This window comes from Salmo trutta, chromosome 15 (assembly GCF_901001165.1).
Source record: "Salmo trutta chromosome 15, fSalTru1.1, whole genome shotgun sequence".
Classification (NCBI taxonomy): domain Eukaryota; kingdom Metazoa; phylum Chordata; class Actinopteri; order Salmoniformes; family Salmonidae; genus Salmo; species Salmo trutta.
Genome location: NC_042971.1, coordinates 51905308 through 51922232, shown reverse-complemented (window position 1 = coordinate 51922232; position 16925 = coordinate 51905308). Strand labels below are relative to the sequence as shown.

General features: G+C 43.1%; 1 protein-coding gene across 5 annotated transcripts in view; it reads right to left on the bottom strand.

The window, feature by feature from the left end:
- The window catches only part of LOC115149302 (protein strawberry notch homolog 1), a 36047-nt gene extending 19122 nt beyond the window's left edge, over positions 1–16925 (bottom strand). The window contains exons 1-17 of one of the 5 annotated variants that reach the window (XM_029692049.1): positions 16609–16925; positions 14928–15044; positions 14470–14556; positions 13877–14113; positions 13530–13653; positions 13029–13067; positions 12621–12718; positions 12370–12466; positions 12016–12176; positions 6313–6446; positions 6118–6208; positions 5768–5929; positions 5420–5564; positions 2106–2211; positions 1619–1772; positions 1316–1498; positions 975–1072 (exon numbers count right to left, since the gene is read on the bottom strand). In XM_029692049.1, coding sequence (XP_029547909.1) covers positions 975–1072; positions 1316–1498; positions 1619–1772; positions 2106–2211; positions 5420–5564; positions 5768–5929; positions 6118–6208; positions 6313–6446; positions 12016–12176; positions 12370–12466; positions 12621–12718; positions 13029–13067; positions 13530–13653; positions 13877–14113; positions 14470–14556; positions 14928–15044 — 2033 coding nt within the window. In that variant the 5' untranslated portion in view covers positions 16609–16925. The other 4 variants (XM_029692046.1, XM_029692047.1, XM_029692048.1 and 1 more) reach the window with 4 other exon arrangements.

Below are 16925 nucleotides of genomic sequence, written 5' to 3'. Positions count from 1 at the left end.
TCCATGTGTTTTTTCCCATGAAAAGAAATGTTTTTGATATAGCCTATAGCCCAGGCCTCTACGATACACGCATTCAGGCATGCACTGAATGGTCTTTTTGCAAACAGTGATTGAGTTACAGCGCATTCGGAAAGTATTCAGACCTCTTGACTTTTTCCACATTTCTTTACGTTACAGAAAAATGGATTAAATAGTTTCCCCCCTCATCAATTTACGCACAATACTCCAAGTTTTTTTTTTTAAATACATTAAAAAAATTATTTAAATCCAAACATTTCTAAAAACCCATTATGCGGTAGTGTGTAGATTGATGAGTACAATTGTTTTATTTAACCCATTTCAGAATAAGGCTATAACATAAAATGTGGAAAAATTCAAGAGGTATGAATACTTTCCAAATGCATTGTATATTACACTATGACTATTCAATCTACTCATCACATTACAAATAGTAGGCTTTTTTTACATGTAAATGCGATGATGCATGGAATGCATTATTATAAAGGTGCATTGTTATGGCAAAAACGTGCATCCCCAAACTTGAAACTTGCATGCCGCCTATGCATAGGCTAGTGACTTTGCTGTTGGTTACTGATCTTGTTGACTGAGGAAAAGGAAATGTGGACAGTAATTCTAACATCTTCAAAGTGCACAGTAAGGTCACAAGTCATTGCATCCTTTACTTGCATGTTCTGTTAAGATTAATTACCATCGTCTAAATGTAATTACTGTCATTCTGAGCACCGTGGGTGGACGCCCTAATCAGGTTACGCACTCAATGCATATGGGTCCAGTAAATTTCACAAATGTCCGGTAAATGAAAACGCTGCCGGCAAATGTCAGGTACCACATTTTCATAACAGAAACCCTGGTTTGTTTGTATGCGGGTTTGTATATCAGCGGTTGGATTCAAGCAGAAGACATTTCCATCACGTATGGACTAATAAAGTATATAAGTCTGGGTGAAAAGTTACTTGGCGGTGGAGACAAAGTCGTTGAGCTCTCCTCCTCCTTCCTCCAGGGCCTCCAGTGTTCTGGCCTCTCCTGTCGACTGGAGACCAATCACAACACACTGCAGAGAGCAAGAAAGACAGGACTCGAGTCGCACACAGTCTGACGGTAAACAGCAAAATGTCTGGGAGACCACCAGTCATCTCTCCTCAAACCGACCACAGGAACCAAAATACACTAGAACCAATATGCAGGAATATGACATGAAGGTGCCAGTTTTCCTGATCTTCTAAAATCTGAAGTCAGAAAATTCAAGATTCCTGGAATAACAATCTCTTTCTACCTTCTGAAACCTCCCACCCACCTTTCCGTTTTTGACCTCCTCCCTGGCAAGCTGCACCACCCTGCGGACCTTGGACGCGATGCAGAGGTACTTGAAGAACCTCTGGTGGGCCGACCAGAACTGACCCCACATGGACTTCTTCATCCGCTGCTCTGCATCCATCAGGTTAGCAGCCGCCTGGAACTTTTCCCGCGCAGCCACCCACTGAAACATGGAAAGAGGACAGGGTTAAAACAACACACACCGTTTCTGTTTCAAGCCTATTGAAAGGAGCCCAGGGAAAACGGTTATGTTTAGGTTTGGGATTAGGTCAAGGTTCCTTACTAGGCGTACAGACTTGTTGTACATCTTGATGTAGTGGGTTGTCAGAGGAACCTCCTCAATCTTGAACGTGACACCCGTGAAGCTCAGCTGCCTGGCGATGTACATCCCCCTCAGCTTCATATCCATGGCAACTATCTCCATAGCACCCACACCTCTGAGGACAAGGCAATACAAGGGATGAAATGTTTTATTTTGAATAGGTATTTAGTTAAGGACCAATTTAATTTGTGATATACTAGATATCAATATGTATAGAGAAGGTGAGGTGTAACAAGACTTTTGCAGGAGAAGTTGTCCTACCAACAGACTTATTGGCATATTCGTGTTTTGTAACAGTTCTAACGGGTTGAAGATGTTCTGCCTCTAAAGATTCCATCTGCCAAAAGTCATAACTTTAAGGTGGCTTGCTGCATCCATTACGTGGCTGTTTTTTAAAGACACATACACTGCACCACTACGACAAGTTACTAGTGTCTGTCTCGCTCACCGGCGCTCCACAGCCTGAATGAAGTTGCTAAACTCTCTGAAGGGGGTCCCCTCCCCCCAGATGCCCAGCCTGCTCATGTAGGCCATGTTACGGGGCTCAGACGCACCTGGACACACACACAGAGTTAGATGGAGAACACTTCCATTAATTTAAGACATTATCATTCCTGCACGATATTCAGTACCTGTCAAAAGTTTGGACACACTTACTCATTCAAGGGTTTTCCTTATTTTTACTATATTGTAGAATAATAGTGAAGACAATCTATGATACACATATGGAATCATGTAGTAACCAATAAAAGTGTTAAACAAATCAAAATATATTTTATATCGGAGATTCTTCAAAATAGCCACCGTTTGCCCTGACGACAGCTTTGCACACTAAGCATTCGCTCAACCGGCTTCATGACGTAGACACCTGGAATGCATTTCAATTAACAGGTGTGCCTTGTTAAAAGTTAATTTGTGGAATTTCTTTCCTTCTTAATGCATTTCAGCCAATCAGTTGTGTTGTGACAAGGTAGGGGTGGTATACAGAAGATAGCCCTATTTGGTAAAAGACCAAGTCCATATTATGGCAAGAACAGCTCAAATAAGCAAAGAGAACGACAGTCCATCATTACTTTAAGACGAAGGTCAGTCAATCCGGAAAATGTCAAGAACTTTGAACGTTTCTTCAAGTGCAGTCGCAAAAACCACAGGACCGCCACAGGAAAGGAAGACCCAGAGTTACCTCTGCCGCAGAGGATAAGTTCATTAGAGTTACCAGCCTCAGATTGCAGCCCAAATAAATGCTTCACAGAGTTCAAGTAACAGACACATCTCAACATCAACTGTTCAGAGGAGACTGTGTGAATCAGGCCTTCATGATATAATTTCTGCAAAGAAAGCACTACTAAAAGGACACAATAAGAGACTTGCTTTGGCCAAGAATCACGAGCAATGGACATTAGACTGGTGGAAATCTGTCCTTTGGTCTGATCAGTCCAAATTTGAGATTTTTGGTTCAAACCGCCGTGTCTTTGTGAGACGCAGAGTAGGCGAACGGATGATCTCTGCATGTGGAGTTCCCACCGTGAAGCATGGAGGTGGTGGTGTGATGGTGCTTTGCTGGTGACACTGTCTGATTTATTTTGAATTCAAGGCACACTTAACCAGCATGGCTACCACCGCATTCTGCAGCAATACGCCATTTCATCTGGTTTACGCTTAGTGGGACTATCATTTGTTTTTCAACAGGACAATGACCCAACACACCTCCAGGCTGTGTAAGGGCTATTTGACCAAGAAGGAGAGTGATGGAGTGCTGCATCAGATCACCCGACCTCAACCCAACTGATATGGTTTGGGATGAGTTGGACAACAGAGTAAAGGAAAACCAGCCAATAAGTGTTCAGCATATGTGGGAACTCCTTCAAGACTGTTGGAAAAGCATTCCAGGTGAAGCTGGTTGAGAGAATGCCAAGAGTGTGCAAAGCTGTCATCAAGGCAAAGGCTGGCTTACCTTGAAGAATCTCAAATATATTGTGATTTAATACTTTTTGGGTTACTACATAGGTTTTATTTCATAATTTTGATTTGAAATAAGTTGTGGCCTACAGTCTACAGTTGTGGCCAAAAGTTTTGAGAATGACACAAATATTCATTTACACAACGTTTGCTGCTTCAGTGTCTTTAGATATTTTTGTCAGATGTTACTATGGAATACTGAAGTATAATTACAAGCATTTCATAAGTGTCAAAGGCTTTTATTGACAATTACATGAAGTTGATGTAAAGAGTCAATATTTGCAGTGTTGACCCTTTTTCAAGACCTCTGCAATCTGCCCTGGCATGCTGTCGATTAACTTCTGGGCCACATCCTGACTGATGGCAGCCCATTCTTGCATAATCAATGCTTGGAGTTGGTCAGAATTTGTGGGTTTTTGTTTGTCCACCCGCCTCTTGAGGATTGACCACAAGTTCTCAATGGGATTAAGGTCTGGGGAGTTTCTTGGCCATGGACCCAAAATATTAATGTTTTGTTCCCCGAGCCACTTAGTTATCACTTTTGCCTTATGGCAAGGTGCTCCATCATGCTGGAAAAGGCATTGTTCGTCACCAACTGTTCCTGGATGGTTGGGAGAAGTTGCTCTCGGAGGATGCGTTGGTACCATTCTTTATTCATGGCTGTGTTCTTAGGCAAAATTGTGAGTGAGCCCACTCCCTTGGCTGAGAAGCAACCCCACACATGAATGGTCTCAGGATGCTTTACTGTTGGCATGACACAGGACTGATGGTAGCGCTCACCTTGTCTTCTCCGAACAAGCTTTTTTCCGGATGCCCCAAACAATCGGAAAGGGGATTCATCAGAGACAATGACTTTACCCCAGTCCTCAGCAGTCCAATCCCTGTACCTTTTGCAGAATATCAGTCTGTCCCTGATGTTTTTCCTGGAGAGAAGTGGCTTCTTTGCTGCCCTTCTTGACACCAGGCCATCCTCCTCCAAAAGTCTTTGTCTCACTGTGCATGCAGATGCACTCACTCCTGCCTGCTGCCATTCCTGAGCAAGCTCTGTACTGGTGGTGCCCCGATCCCGCAGCTGAATCAACTTTAGGCAACGGTCCTGGCGCTTGCTGGACTTTCTTGGGCACCCTGAAGCCTTCTTAACAACAATTGAACCGCTCTCCTTGAAGTTCTTGATGATCCGATAAATTGTTGATTTAGGTGCAATCTTACTGGCAGCAATATCCTTGCCTGTGAAGCTCTTTTTGTGCAAAGCAATGATGACGGCACGTGTTTCCTTGCAGGTAACCATGATTGACAGAGGAAGAACAATGATTCCAAGCACCACCCTCCTTTTCAAGCTTCCAGTCTGTTATTCAAACTCAATCAGCATGACAGAGTGATCTCCAGCCTTGTCCTCGTCAACACTCACACCTGTGTTAACGAGAGAATCACTGACATGTCAGCTGGTCCTTTTGTGGCAGGGCTGAAATGCAGTGGAAATGTTTTGGGGGGATTCAGTTCATTTGCATGGCAAAGAGGGACTTTGCAATTAATTGCAATTCATCTGATCACTCTTCATAACATTCTGGAGTATATGCAAATTGCCATCACAAACTGAGGCAGCAGACTGTGAAAATTAATATTTGTGTTTTTCTCAAAACCTTTGGCCACGACTGTACACTATTGTTCTACAGCGTGGAAAATAGTAAAAATAAAAAGCCTTGAATAAGACTGTGTCCCCAAACTGTTGACTGCTATTGTAATATTGACTCCGCTCAACATTGGAAGTGTGACAACATCAGAAGCCTGTGGTTAGTGACGTACCAGTGGCGCTAGCGTACACCACCCGCGCCTTGGGCAGTTTGTTCTGCAGCTCCAGGACGGCCAGTCCAGTCTTGGTGGGTTTGGACGAGCCGATGGGACAGACATTTTTGGCTTTGTGACACTCGTCATACACAATCTGAATGGGCTTGGGGGTTAAGGAAAGGTGGTGTTATCTTCACTAAACAATTGACATTTCTAACTACCGGTTACTACTACTTCTAAGGGCAGTTACATAGGCCCAGATGACATACTCTTAATATAATTTGGACAAATTGTATCACAAGGGCAATTAAGTTTTCTATTTATTTTTTACAGTAGTCGTCTGGTGGTCAGTCAATGAAAGGATACGACTCCGTCAAAGACCTGTCCACACCAGTGGAGCAGCTGTTTGAAGCGGGTCTTGTACTTCCCTCCAGACTGGCTCTCTCCTATCAGAGAGGAGTACGTAGCGAAGATCACCCCCTTCTTCACACTGCCGTTGTGTTTGGACGAGATCTTACCATACTTAAACTGGGAAACAGACAAAATAGGACATGTTTTTGAGTGAAGGAGAACAATACCTTTTTATGCATGTGAACATGTCTTTTTGTCAGGCAAATATGAAAAGGATATCCAGTGTGAAGGAACCTTTTCAATTTATTACCACGTAAGAAACATGCATGGTGATGTACATCTGCACCCACTGGACAACCTCTTACCTTGTTAAGGGAATAGACCGGAATGTTCTTGGCTCCTATGTCTTTCAGATCCCTCTCTGCATCATACTTCAGGTCATTAGAAACGCTGAACCTGTGAAGAAGATGGAATAGCTTTTGTGAAATGGGAAAGTGTGTGTGTACCATCATCCTCCTTCATTGGCGGGATGTATCATGTAATCCTAGTTGTGGTGTTACCAGAGTGATCTCTTTCTGCCCAGGAGGTAGTTCTCGTAGATTATCCCAGCGATGGTCCGGCCCTTCCCCACTCCGGCCCCGTCTCCTATCAGATATGACGCTCGGTCGCCGTTAGGGAGGAATGTTTCATGTTGCTATGGAGACAAAACATTTCAGTACATTCAGTTCATTCCTAGTACAAGGTATGTGAATACTCATCTACACTGGTACATGCAGTAGTGCCCAGCTGTGGTAGGGTCTATATCTGACTAGGTGATCATGCAGTAGTGCCAAGCTGTAGTAGGGTCTATATCTGGCCAGCTGAGCATGCAGTAGTGCCAAGCTGTAGTAGGGTCTATATCTGGCCAGCTGAGCATGCAGTAGTGCCAAGCTGTAGTAGGGTCTATATCTGGCCAGCTGAGCATGCAGTAGTGCCAAGCTGTAGTAGGGTCTATATCTGGCCAGCTGAGCATGCAGTAGTGCCAAGCTGTAGTAGGGTCTATATCTGGCCAGCTGAGCATGCAGTAGTGCCAAGCTGTAGTAGGGTCTATATCTGGCCAGCTGAGCATGCAGTGGTGCCAAGCTGTAGTAGGGTCTATATTCAGACCTGCCAACCCTGTCCAACTTTTTAGAGTACCAGAAACGCGCAGAAAGTTGGTGTTCTTTCCCCCCGCACTCAGAGTCTGATTGCAATTATAGAATTGTATCAAGTCTATAAAAAGGTTGGAATACTTTCTTGACAGCATTCCATTTACACATATGGTAAAAGTCAATAACATCTATTTAGAAAGAACACAAAGGTCCTTTATTCTTGGAGTTTTTTTATTTTCTTAAACAAATAATAACAAGTTACTTGTTTAGGTACAAAAGTCATATCCACGATACATATGATAAGAACAAATGTTTGAAGCATAGCGTCACTATCAAATAATTTTTATTATGGATAACATGTTTAAAAAGCTATGATTGGAAACAGTGGGTGAGAACAAATCTTCTGGAGACCTTCAAATGTTGAGGAAATAATTTCAGACACATTTGCCTTACGCAGCAGGGCTTCAGGGTAAACTTCTCTGTGGCAAACAGTTCCTCTGGCCATCATTGAAACCTTGGTAACGAGGGCACTCAGCAGGTCTGTACTGAGGGAGGCTCTGTACTTGGTTTTGTTCTTGGAATGAGACTGAATATTCATTTTCCGTCTGCATTGCAGTGGAATATGACCAGCATCACAGCCGAAAGGTAGGAGTAGACCAGGCCCCCCCCCCCCCTTTCATTGTGCTGATTTCTCTCCAGGCCTGATCCGTGCGCATGATGACCAGACTCTGCTCAAAAGGTTGTTGCCTGATAGAGTCTAAACTCATCTTCCACCAGATCAACAGAGGCTCCCTCAGGAATAATGCAGGGAAAGCGTGCCGTGAAAAAGTTGAGGGATGAGAACTTGGCAGTCTGCCTGTTGGCAATGTCAGCGACCACTGCATGCTGGAGGAGCACATCTCCAAATGGAAATTTCAGCAACATGTAGTCTACTGCAGAAGATAAGTTTCTGACATCTGCATAGAAGGTCTTCAGATCCAGCTTGCCTTGGCTTCCTATGTAGGTGCGGATGTCCTGGCCAATGGACAGCTCCTTGTCAGGAAGCTGGTTGTCTCTCTCCAGGTAGAGCGCAGGCTTGACACCACTACTCATTTCTGCCATCATGGTATTGACAGTGTCTGGCTTGCAGAAAAATAACAGTTTCAGAAGTTGCATCTCGAAAGTTGACAGTAAACTTTGAATGCACAGCTCCTCTCGTTGTAGAATCCTATTCCCGACATCAAAAATTGGAATGGCTCTCTAAAAAGTATGCATAGATTTTGATGCCGGATCTGTGAGAAATTTTAGGACTTACATGTTTTCTAAGATATTTTGGTCCTTCTTTTTCTTTATTTTCTGCCTTTTGTTATGCCCAATATCCCCAATATCCCTTTGCTTGAACAGATACTGAGTCAGGTCGAAGGTTATCAGTAGGTCCACATTTGGTGGGGGATGGCGTGACTTTGCTTCCAGAGGAGCCAGGCGGGGGCTTGAGCAGTGGCATTGGCAGTGGTGGTGGAGGAAAAACGCTTAGGCTGCCTAGCAGAGTGCTCAAGTGAGGAGGAGGATGTAGCTGTTGTGGTGGAGCTTGGGGGCACAGTGGTCTTCTTTCCCAATACCTCATCGGCAAAGAACACTGTGAAAGGATCCCATTGCTGCAGAAGGCGGTTGATACACTGGCCAACGGACAACCATCTTGTAGATACCAGCTTCAAAATCTTCCTGACATCAGTGTCCTACAGGATCTGTAGGTCACGCAGAGAAGCCTTTCTCTTGCTACTCTTGTCGAATTAGTAAAAGATGGTTACGAGAAAGTCTTCAGCATTAACACTGAGCTGCCTCGACGCCTTCTCTGCAGCTATGTGTATCAAATGGCAGGCACAACCAAGTACACATTTTCATTTCGGGTGTTCAGAAATGCTGGCACCTCTTTTCCCAGACCTTGCATGACAACAGCATTATCTGCTGCAAAACTCACAATTGGACCACAGAATGTTCCTCTTCTTCATTTCAGTGTCAATTATGTCAATTATGTCTTTCTGTAGACTCTCTCGATTCACATAGCTTAAGCAATAACACTACTACCTTGCTGATACTTGCACTGACATCCTCCATGTCGGTACTGCCATCGGTAGCCAGGCTGAAAGGACACTTCATCGCTTCTGTGATTCCTTGCTCATCATCAAGGGCCAGTGTTTTGATTATGTATGCAGTCTTCGTCCTGGCACAGCCATACTGCTTTGCGATGTCACTGTCGGGAAACATCTTTTGAAAAAGTGGCCCTGCATGGTCTGCCACAGCCAATGGCAGGTTGTGTTCAACAATATACACTACCGTTCAAAAGTTTGGGGTCACTTAGAAATGTCCTTGTTTTCCATGAAAACATACATGAAATGCATTGCAAAATGAATAGGAAATATAGTCAAGATGTTGACAAGGTTATAAATAATGATTTTTAATTGAAATAATAATTGTGTCCTTCAAACTTTGCCTTGGTCAAAAAATCCTCCATTTGCAGCAATTACAGCCTTGCAGACCTTTGGCATTCTAGTATTCAATTTGTTGAGGTAATCTGAAGAGATTTCACCCATGCTTCCTGAAGCACCTCCCACAAGTTGGATTGGCTTGATGGGCACATCTTACAGTTTTCAGCTGTGCTAACCTAATTGCAAAAGGGATTTCTAATGATCAATTGGCCCTTTAAAATTATAAACTTGGATTAGCTAACACAACGTGCCATTGGAACACAGGAGTGATGGTTGCTGATAATGGGCCTCTTTACGCCTACGTAGATACTCCATAAAAAACCTGCCGTTTCCAGCAACAAAAGTAATTTACAACATTAACAATGTCTACATTGAATTTCTGATCAATTTTATGTTATTTTAATGGACAAAAAAAAGGTATTTTCTTTCAAAAACAAGGACATTTCTAAGTGACCCCAAACTTTTGAACGGCAGTGTATGTAGTAAAGAGAGTTTCAGCCCGGATGGGTTTCAGATCACTGGCTTGGTGGAAAAAGGTTGTTATAGCTGGGGTTGATGCTGTAGCTGCCAGTAGCTTTGATGCTTTTTCCCATCCACATGACATTTACAATCTAAAAGTGAAAGAGGAACCACATTGTACAATAAATTGGGGGGATAACATGGCCATGGCTGTTGTATTTTTTTCAAATTTTCATGATCCATTTATTCCAAGTCATTAAGTAATATGGGTCACTTAAAAGGCAATAGTAATAGATCTTAGGATCAAATCATTTAGCATCCTTATATGTAAGCACTTACCTGAGCTTCCTTGATGTCAACATCATACTTGCACAAAAAGCATGATATGGTAGCTTGGATTGTGTCAAGCATGAACACTTCTCCTGGTATCGAGGAAGGAACGTCTGAGGCGCGTGTACTCTGCTTTTTTGGGTTCGGGGTTACTGCTGCTGCTCTGTCTGTTTCTCTCAGTCTCCTCACTCTCATCGTGTGACATCGCTTTACTGACTGGCTGCAGTAACAATTATTTGCGAAATTAGATGCTCATTTTGTTATTGCATGGAACCTACGCATACTTGCTTTTCATGAGCACATGTGCTTAGACAAACATTATGGATCACACCTGGTTCAGTCCTCTGAAAAGGTTCTTACAAAATTCATACTGATAAGTGCAGAACATAAAAAAAAAACGTGTTTTGTGGAATTAGCACAGATTGTCTGTATGTTTATTCCATTACATGTACAGTGTAGAATGGAGATAATTATTTATAAAATGTTTTTCTTAGCACATGCCCCCAAGTTTGGTCTCTATAGTAGAGGAACGCTTGTCACCTCTCAAACAGGGCCAATCACTATGGCCAGCTCACAAGTATTGGGGCGGCAGGTAGCCTAGTGGTTAGAGTGTTGGACTAGTAACCGAAAGGTTGCTAGATTGAATCCCCGAGCTGACAAGGTAAAAATCTGTCGTTCTGCCCCTGAACAAGGCAGTTAACCCACTATTCCTATTCAGTATGCTTACCACAAAGGGAATCTGAACGCTGTTCGCTAGAAGAGTCCGCTGTTTCAGCCTATGTAAAATCCTATTGTATTTCTTTGCAGTGCATACATCATTTTAGATTTTGGATAAAATCTCAAATCTAGTTCCAAGGTATTTTAGAAGAATTGCCTCAATGTTTTTTGTAACGTGGATCATAATTACAGTTACAGTCCATCAGGTTGTGTGATGCTCGTAATATTACATGGAAAATACAACCAAATGGGACGCAGAATTAAATGTATATCACACTCGCACAAATGCGACGTTATCTTTCGTATTTGCATTTAATTTCTCTCACTAGCAAATGCGAGTGAACTGCTGGCACTTTAAGGCCCACTGAATGTCCATCTTATGTTTGCTAACATTAGCTTGAGGGGTAGTTATGTCCAATAATGATGTATTCATCTCCATGTTCGTTGACAAACTCTGTACATGTCTGTGTGTTGCAGCTCGAGAATCGGGATGTTCGATTTACTCTATTTTTTATTAAAATGTTATATAATATAATATAGATATATATATAGATATATATAGATATATATATATAAGCAGGCCCTATTCATTTCTGCATAATTTTTACTCGGATCTCGTACCTGCGTACATGGACAGAGAATTACGTTATTGGTACGCAAAATGCGTGCATGTTGGCAGGTCTGTATATTTGGCCAGGTGAGCATAAAGTAGTGCCAAGCTGTAGTAGGGTCTATATCTGGCCAGGTGAGCATAAAGTAGTGCCAAGCTGTAGTAGGGTCTATATCTGGCCAGGTGATCATAAAGTAGTGCCAAGCTGTAGTAGGGTCTATATCTGGCCAGGTGATCATAAAGTAGTGCCAAGCTGTAGTAGGGTCTATATCTGGCCAGGTGAGCATAAAGTAGTGCCAAGCTGTAGTAGGGTCTATATCTGGCCAGGTGAGGATAAAGTAGTGCCAAGCTGTAGTAGGGTCTATATCTGGCCAGGTGATCATAAAGTAGTGCCAAGCTGTAGTAGGGTCTATATCTGGCCAGGTGAGTATAAAGTAGTGCCAAGCTGTAGTAGGGGCTATATCTGGCCAGGTGAGCATAAAGTAGTGCCAATCTGTAGTAGGGTCTATATCTGGCCAGGTGAGCAGTAATGTAAAGGTGTAGGATCTTTACCTGGGCAGCGTATGTGATGGCCTCCAGCTGCAGAGCAGACAGCCAGCCGCGGTCGATGGTCTCCTCCGGTATGGACATTCTGTACCACACATTGGGAGGATTCACACTGGACAGGGAGCTTGTCTCCACAACCGGGTCTGGGTGACGCAGCCCGATCCGCACTGGAACAAGCAACATGATCAGTCAACCAACTGATCAATGAAACCTTAATTTTGAATCAACTCCTCTGCTCCCCCAAAACAAAGTGACTCAGTGTGAACCTCTGCATGGGCTCCAACTATCTTTCATCAGTCAATAGCTTCAGTAAAGGTGAAAGGAAACTAAATAGTTGGGAGTACTCAGAGTAAAGCTTACATTTCATGGGCATGTACTCAGCGTATGTCTCAGCATGACCCAACTCTTCATCCTCCTCTTCCTCAGCCTCCTCCTCCTCTTTCATTCCTGGGAGTTTCTATAAAAACATATCACTGACTATAAAGCGGACTGAAGTATTTCAAAGAAACTCGGGTTCTGTCATTCAACATGGAACGGGTAGAGATTTTATTAGGACTACCACGTCTGCCTTTTGGCTAAGAGTCAGTGATTGGACGATGCCACAAACTCACTAGTGTAGGTGAGAAGCTCCGCACTTTAACGTCGTCGTTCACCCAGATCCGAGCGGCGTCTTTACCTGACACCTCCTTTATACCGTTGTTCAGTTCCGCTGTGAGAACAGAAAGAATAGAGGAATCATTAGTGTAAAAACAGACACCAACTGACCAAGTCCATTATAAACAAAGACATTCACACACTTAGGCATGATTCACTTGAACTGAACAGCCCACGTGCAAGGTCACTTCTTAAGTCACCTCACTGCTTCTTAAGTCTAAACCAACCTTAAATAAAGTGGGTGTGAACTGTGGAATTGCCATACAGGTGTGAAAACTGGACCCTTTTACAACAACCCTTTCCTTTCCCATCCCGTGATACATAACACTAGATTCTGAGAGGATTCCTGATCATCTTGTCCATACCTGGTTTATGCATCATCTTTGTCGAGACCAATATTATCTCTGCGAGAATGAGAGCATTGAACATAGACATGTTTGGTACACATTAATGATCCTGTGAGTTAAGTTAATACTCTGTACAGTGAAGGGCTTTGACATGGCTGTTACATCCTGGTCAGCCTTTTCCAAACTAAACTTAAAGAGCAAAATAGATAGACATGGGAATGGCATGAATGGATTGCAAAATAACATGAGCAGAAAACGTCTTTGGCTACATGACATTCTCGACCGCCTCTTCTAACCGAAGATCTGCACCTTTAAATAAGCACAGTTTCAGCCCTTCAATGGCTTCCATCCCTTGACAAGGTCACCTCTGATCTTAGAGAATGGTTTGGAATAGGTGAGACCCATATAGTAGTGACATTAAGTGTTCTTGTTTTCTCAAAAAGCAAAAGGCTGGGAAAAGAAAAGCCATTTTTGGAGCCATTGGAACGCAGTCAGGGTTCAATTAGTACTGTGACTCACTGGTGCCTGTGGCTATTGCTGTGGCGACCGGCTGGGCGATGTCTTGCGGCGGCTTGAGCCTCATGAGTTCCACCAGACTACTACCCTTCAGACCGCCTGTCCTCAACAGGTCCTTCAGCTGGATCTGACACACAGAGGGAAAGATATATGTTATAACACGGAAGGCTCTGTATCTAAAGTTCAGTAGTCCCTACATTTAAAAAAATATTTTGCAAGAGGCAGCACAGGAAGTGAAGAACCTCTCAGCCCTCATGAACTCTACCAAATCAGAGAGCACACACACATTTGTATATTTTTCATTTTCAGCAGCATTTTTGTCCAAGGGCAAAAGCATTTCCTCCACTGACCTGCTCTGTGCTGGAAGAAACCACTGTGGAGACTGCGGAGGGGAGAGCCGTGGAGGAGGTGAGTGTGGAAGTGGACCCCCGCAGGGCTGAGGGAGTGGTATGGACTACCTTGGTGACTGTGATGGTATGTCTGGCCGTGCCTCCAGTTGAGGGCTTGGTCACAACGATTGTTCCCAGCGATGGCAACTGATTCAGTTGATTTAAGACAAATGTGGTGGTTGAGGGTTGAGGCTTGTGCTGGTGGACCAGTGAGCAGAGTAGAGACAGGGGAAGAGGGTGAGATGTTACCACACAGAAATTATACTACAGTACAACACTAGACAATTAGAGTCATTACACAATTTGTAAATAGGTCAAATAGTTTTTAATTGAAGGTCTATGTTCTCGAAATGTGTAGACAACGCACACATATTCTGGGTGCTTTTTAAATGGGAACAAACATGCAAAAACATTCCCAACCGGAAAGCAAACTTGCTGGGCAAGTTTAGGCAGTGGCTGGCTTCTCCATTTCAAAACCCTGGTTACCAGTTGACTGAATAGGTTTCTTAGTAACAGCACACTGTAAACAATATTTAGTTGAATAGAGGTCCTACCCTGATTGTGCCTGTAGGATTGGGTGGAGCTGTGACTCCCGTTGGCTCCATCCCAGAGTCAACACCCAGGGCACTGATGGAGATGGACTGGAGAAACAAAACTCACATCAGCACCAGAGAATACTACACATCTAAAGCAGCGCCCAGGCTGTCCTTTAGTTATGTATTCATGCAGATCAGAGGAAAAGCTACTACTGAGATGCTAGGAGGCCACTATAACCTATTGAGATAATAACTATATAGTGCTTTTCATTCAGAAGAACTAGAAGTAGAGGTGGCACAATTACTGTGTAACCAACAGTTATGGATGAAGATGGATGAAGATCCATGAAAATAAAATAAGCTTGTCAAATGGTTATAACGGTGCCAGCGGTCATTTGGCTGATCAATGACCGTCACAGCTCTAGCTAAAAGCCACTTTGGACTACTGGGAAGATGCCTCCCTCAGTTTCACCTACCTGTGGGGTGGGAGAGGGCATTGCAGCATCCTGAGGGTCAAAGTCAAACAGGTCGTTAGGGCAGATGCCGCTCTCGCTCAGGGCTGCTAGGAGCAAATCCTGTCCAGGATCCATCATCTGCAAACAGCAACAAATTAGTGAGTGACATCATCAGCAGGGGACAAGGTAGGGCAACGCCTCTATCCACTGCTAGTGATCTAACCAAAACAACTGTCTTTAGTTAAGACTTTTGTACATTGGGCTCTCTGACATCTTGGATTTAACAGTTTACTGTCTGTAGCACACCCTGCTACAACACACTATTTCACACAGGGAAATAGAAGCATAACAGCTCAAATAAAATTCAAACTACACTGACTAAAGGTTGGGAGTTTTGAATCAACAACTTTCATAAATAATTAGCAACAGATATTTCTGACAGACATTAGGACCATCTAATGCACAGCACCATGTGGCAGAGGTGATCACTGACTGTGTTAACCTTATTTATCTAACAGTTAATCAAACCATCAGACCAGAGAACTTCACTCAGCTACCTAGTGACTAGCTGTGCACTAATAAAGTACAGTGTTGGTTGTTGCTGTAGATGTTTGTTGGTCATTAAAAAAAAGTATGCCATCCGGATGAGAGAACGAGCGTCTTGACTGGCATGTGGCACCTGCCGGAATGCTGCAATGATGTTTGTAAATGTTGGACAGTTTCCAAAAACAACTCGGTCAAGGTAGACCGCAAGAATATTCTGTGTGTACACACTTAAATACAATGTGTAGATCCAGGAGTATGATCTTGAGAACTTGCCTGGTTACAAAGTGACTCAGACCCCGGCACGTGTTTGCACTGACCGACTCCCTAGTCTCAACTTCCTGGTGTGACGTGGTTGCTCGCTAAAGTCAAATCGAACAACGTGTTCTAAACAGCTTATTAGGCAAAGACAGTCAAATTATGAATGGGCCAACTAGGAAACCACACACCCTCTAAAAAATGTAAACAGCATTACAATATTCGTAGACTCATTGTCTGGCAATATTAGCTAACTAACGTTAGTTAACTAGCTAGCGTGCTTCCAACCAAATTGACCATTAATACCAGTTAACGTTATAGTAACTGTCCACATAATTTATAACTCAAGTTACTATCGTATCAACAAACATCGATATGCAACTGTATCTGTGGGAAACATTTGTCTGCATGCAACATAACTAACGTTAGCTTGGCTGTTAGCTAGCTTGCTGGATAACCTAGTTAGCTGGCTAACCCCTATGAATTTAACTACTCAGCAAATCAATGTAACGTTACTAAAGACAACCCCATATAACGCATTCGCTAGCATTATTAGCCATAGCTAATGTATCTACAATAAATAGTTCGCTAGCTGCTACTAGTAATGTTACAATAGTATTTAGCTAGCTACCCAAAGTTAGTTAGCTCAAGTTACCCTAGTTAGCTAGCTAATATAAAACTAAGATGTTTTGGTGTTATGTTCAGTCACACAGTTACTAACGTTAGCTAGCTACTGTACAGTAAGTTAGACGCTAAAGGTAACTGCCATGAATTGAAAGAGGACACCAAAATACAATTTCACGAAAGCAACATGTCACAGCCTCACTTTGAACACTTTTACTGTGATCCTCGGGAAATCCTCAACCATTTTCAGACATTTGTGCCTGGTAACAACACTCACTTATCAGTGAACGGGCGTTCCGTTAATCGCTGCCTTAACGGGGGATATTACCCTCTTCACTCCTCTGTTTTCTAACCACCTTCCGCCATCTTTACCAAGCAGCCGGTCGCGCGTTGGTCACGTGACGTTTAACCCGAGCGCTGGAATTTTCAGTCGAGAATTCTTTCTGCTCCGTCGATAAAAAAGTATTTCCAAATGGCCACGGGGCGTCCGTTGGCGATCACCAATCGATAAAGAAAATAATGTTGGCATTTCAAGCATAATTTTAAAACCTTACAGAGTCCAGAAACAGAGCGCTAAAACCGTATCACGTGACC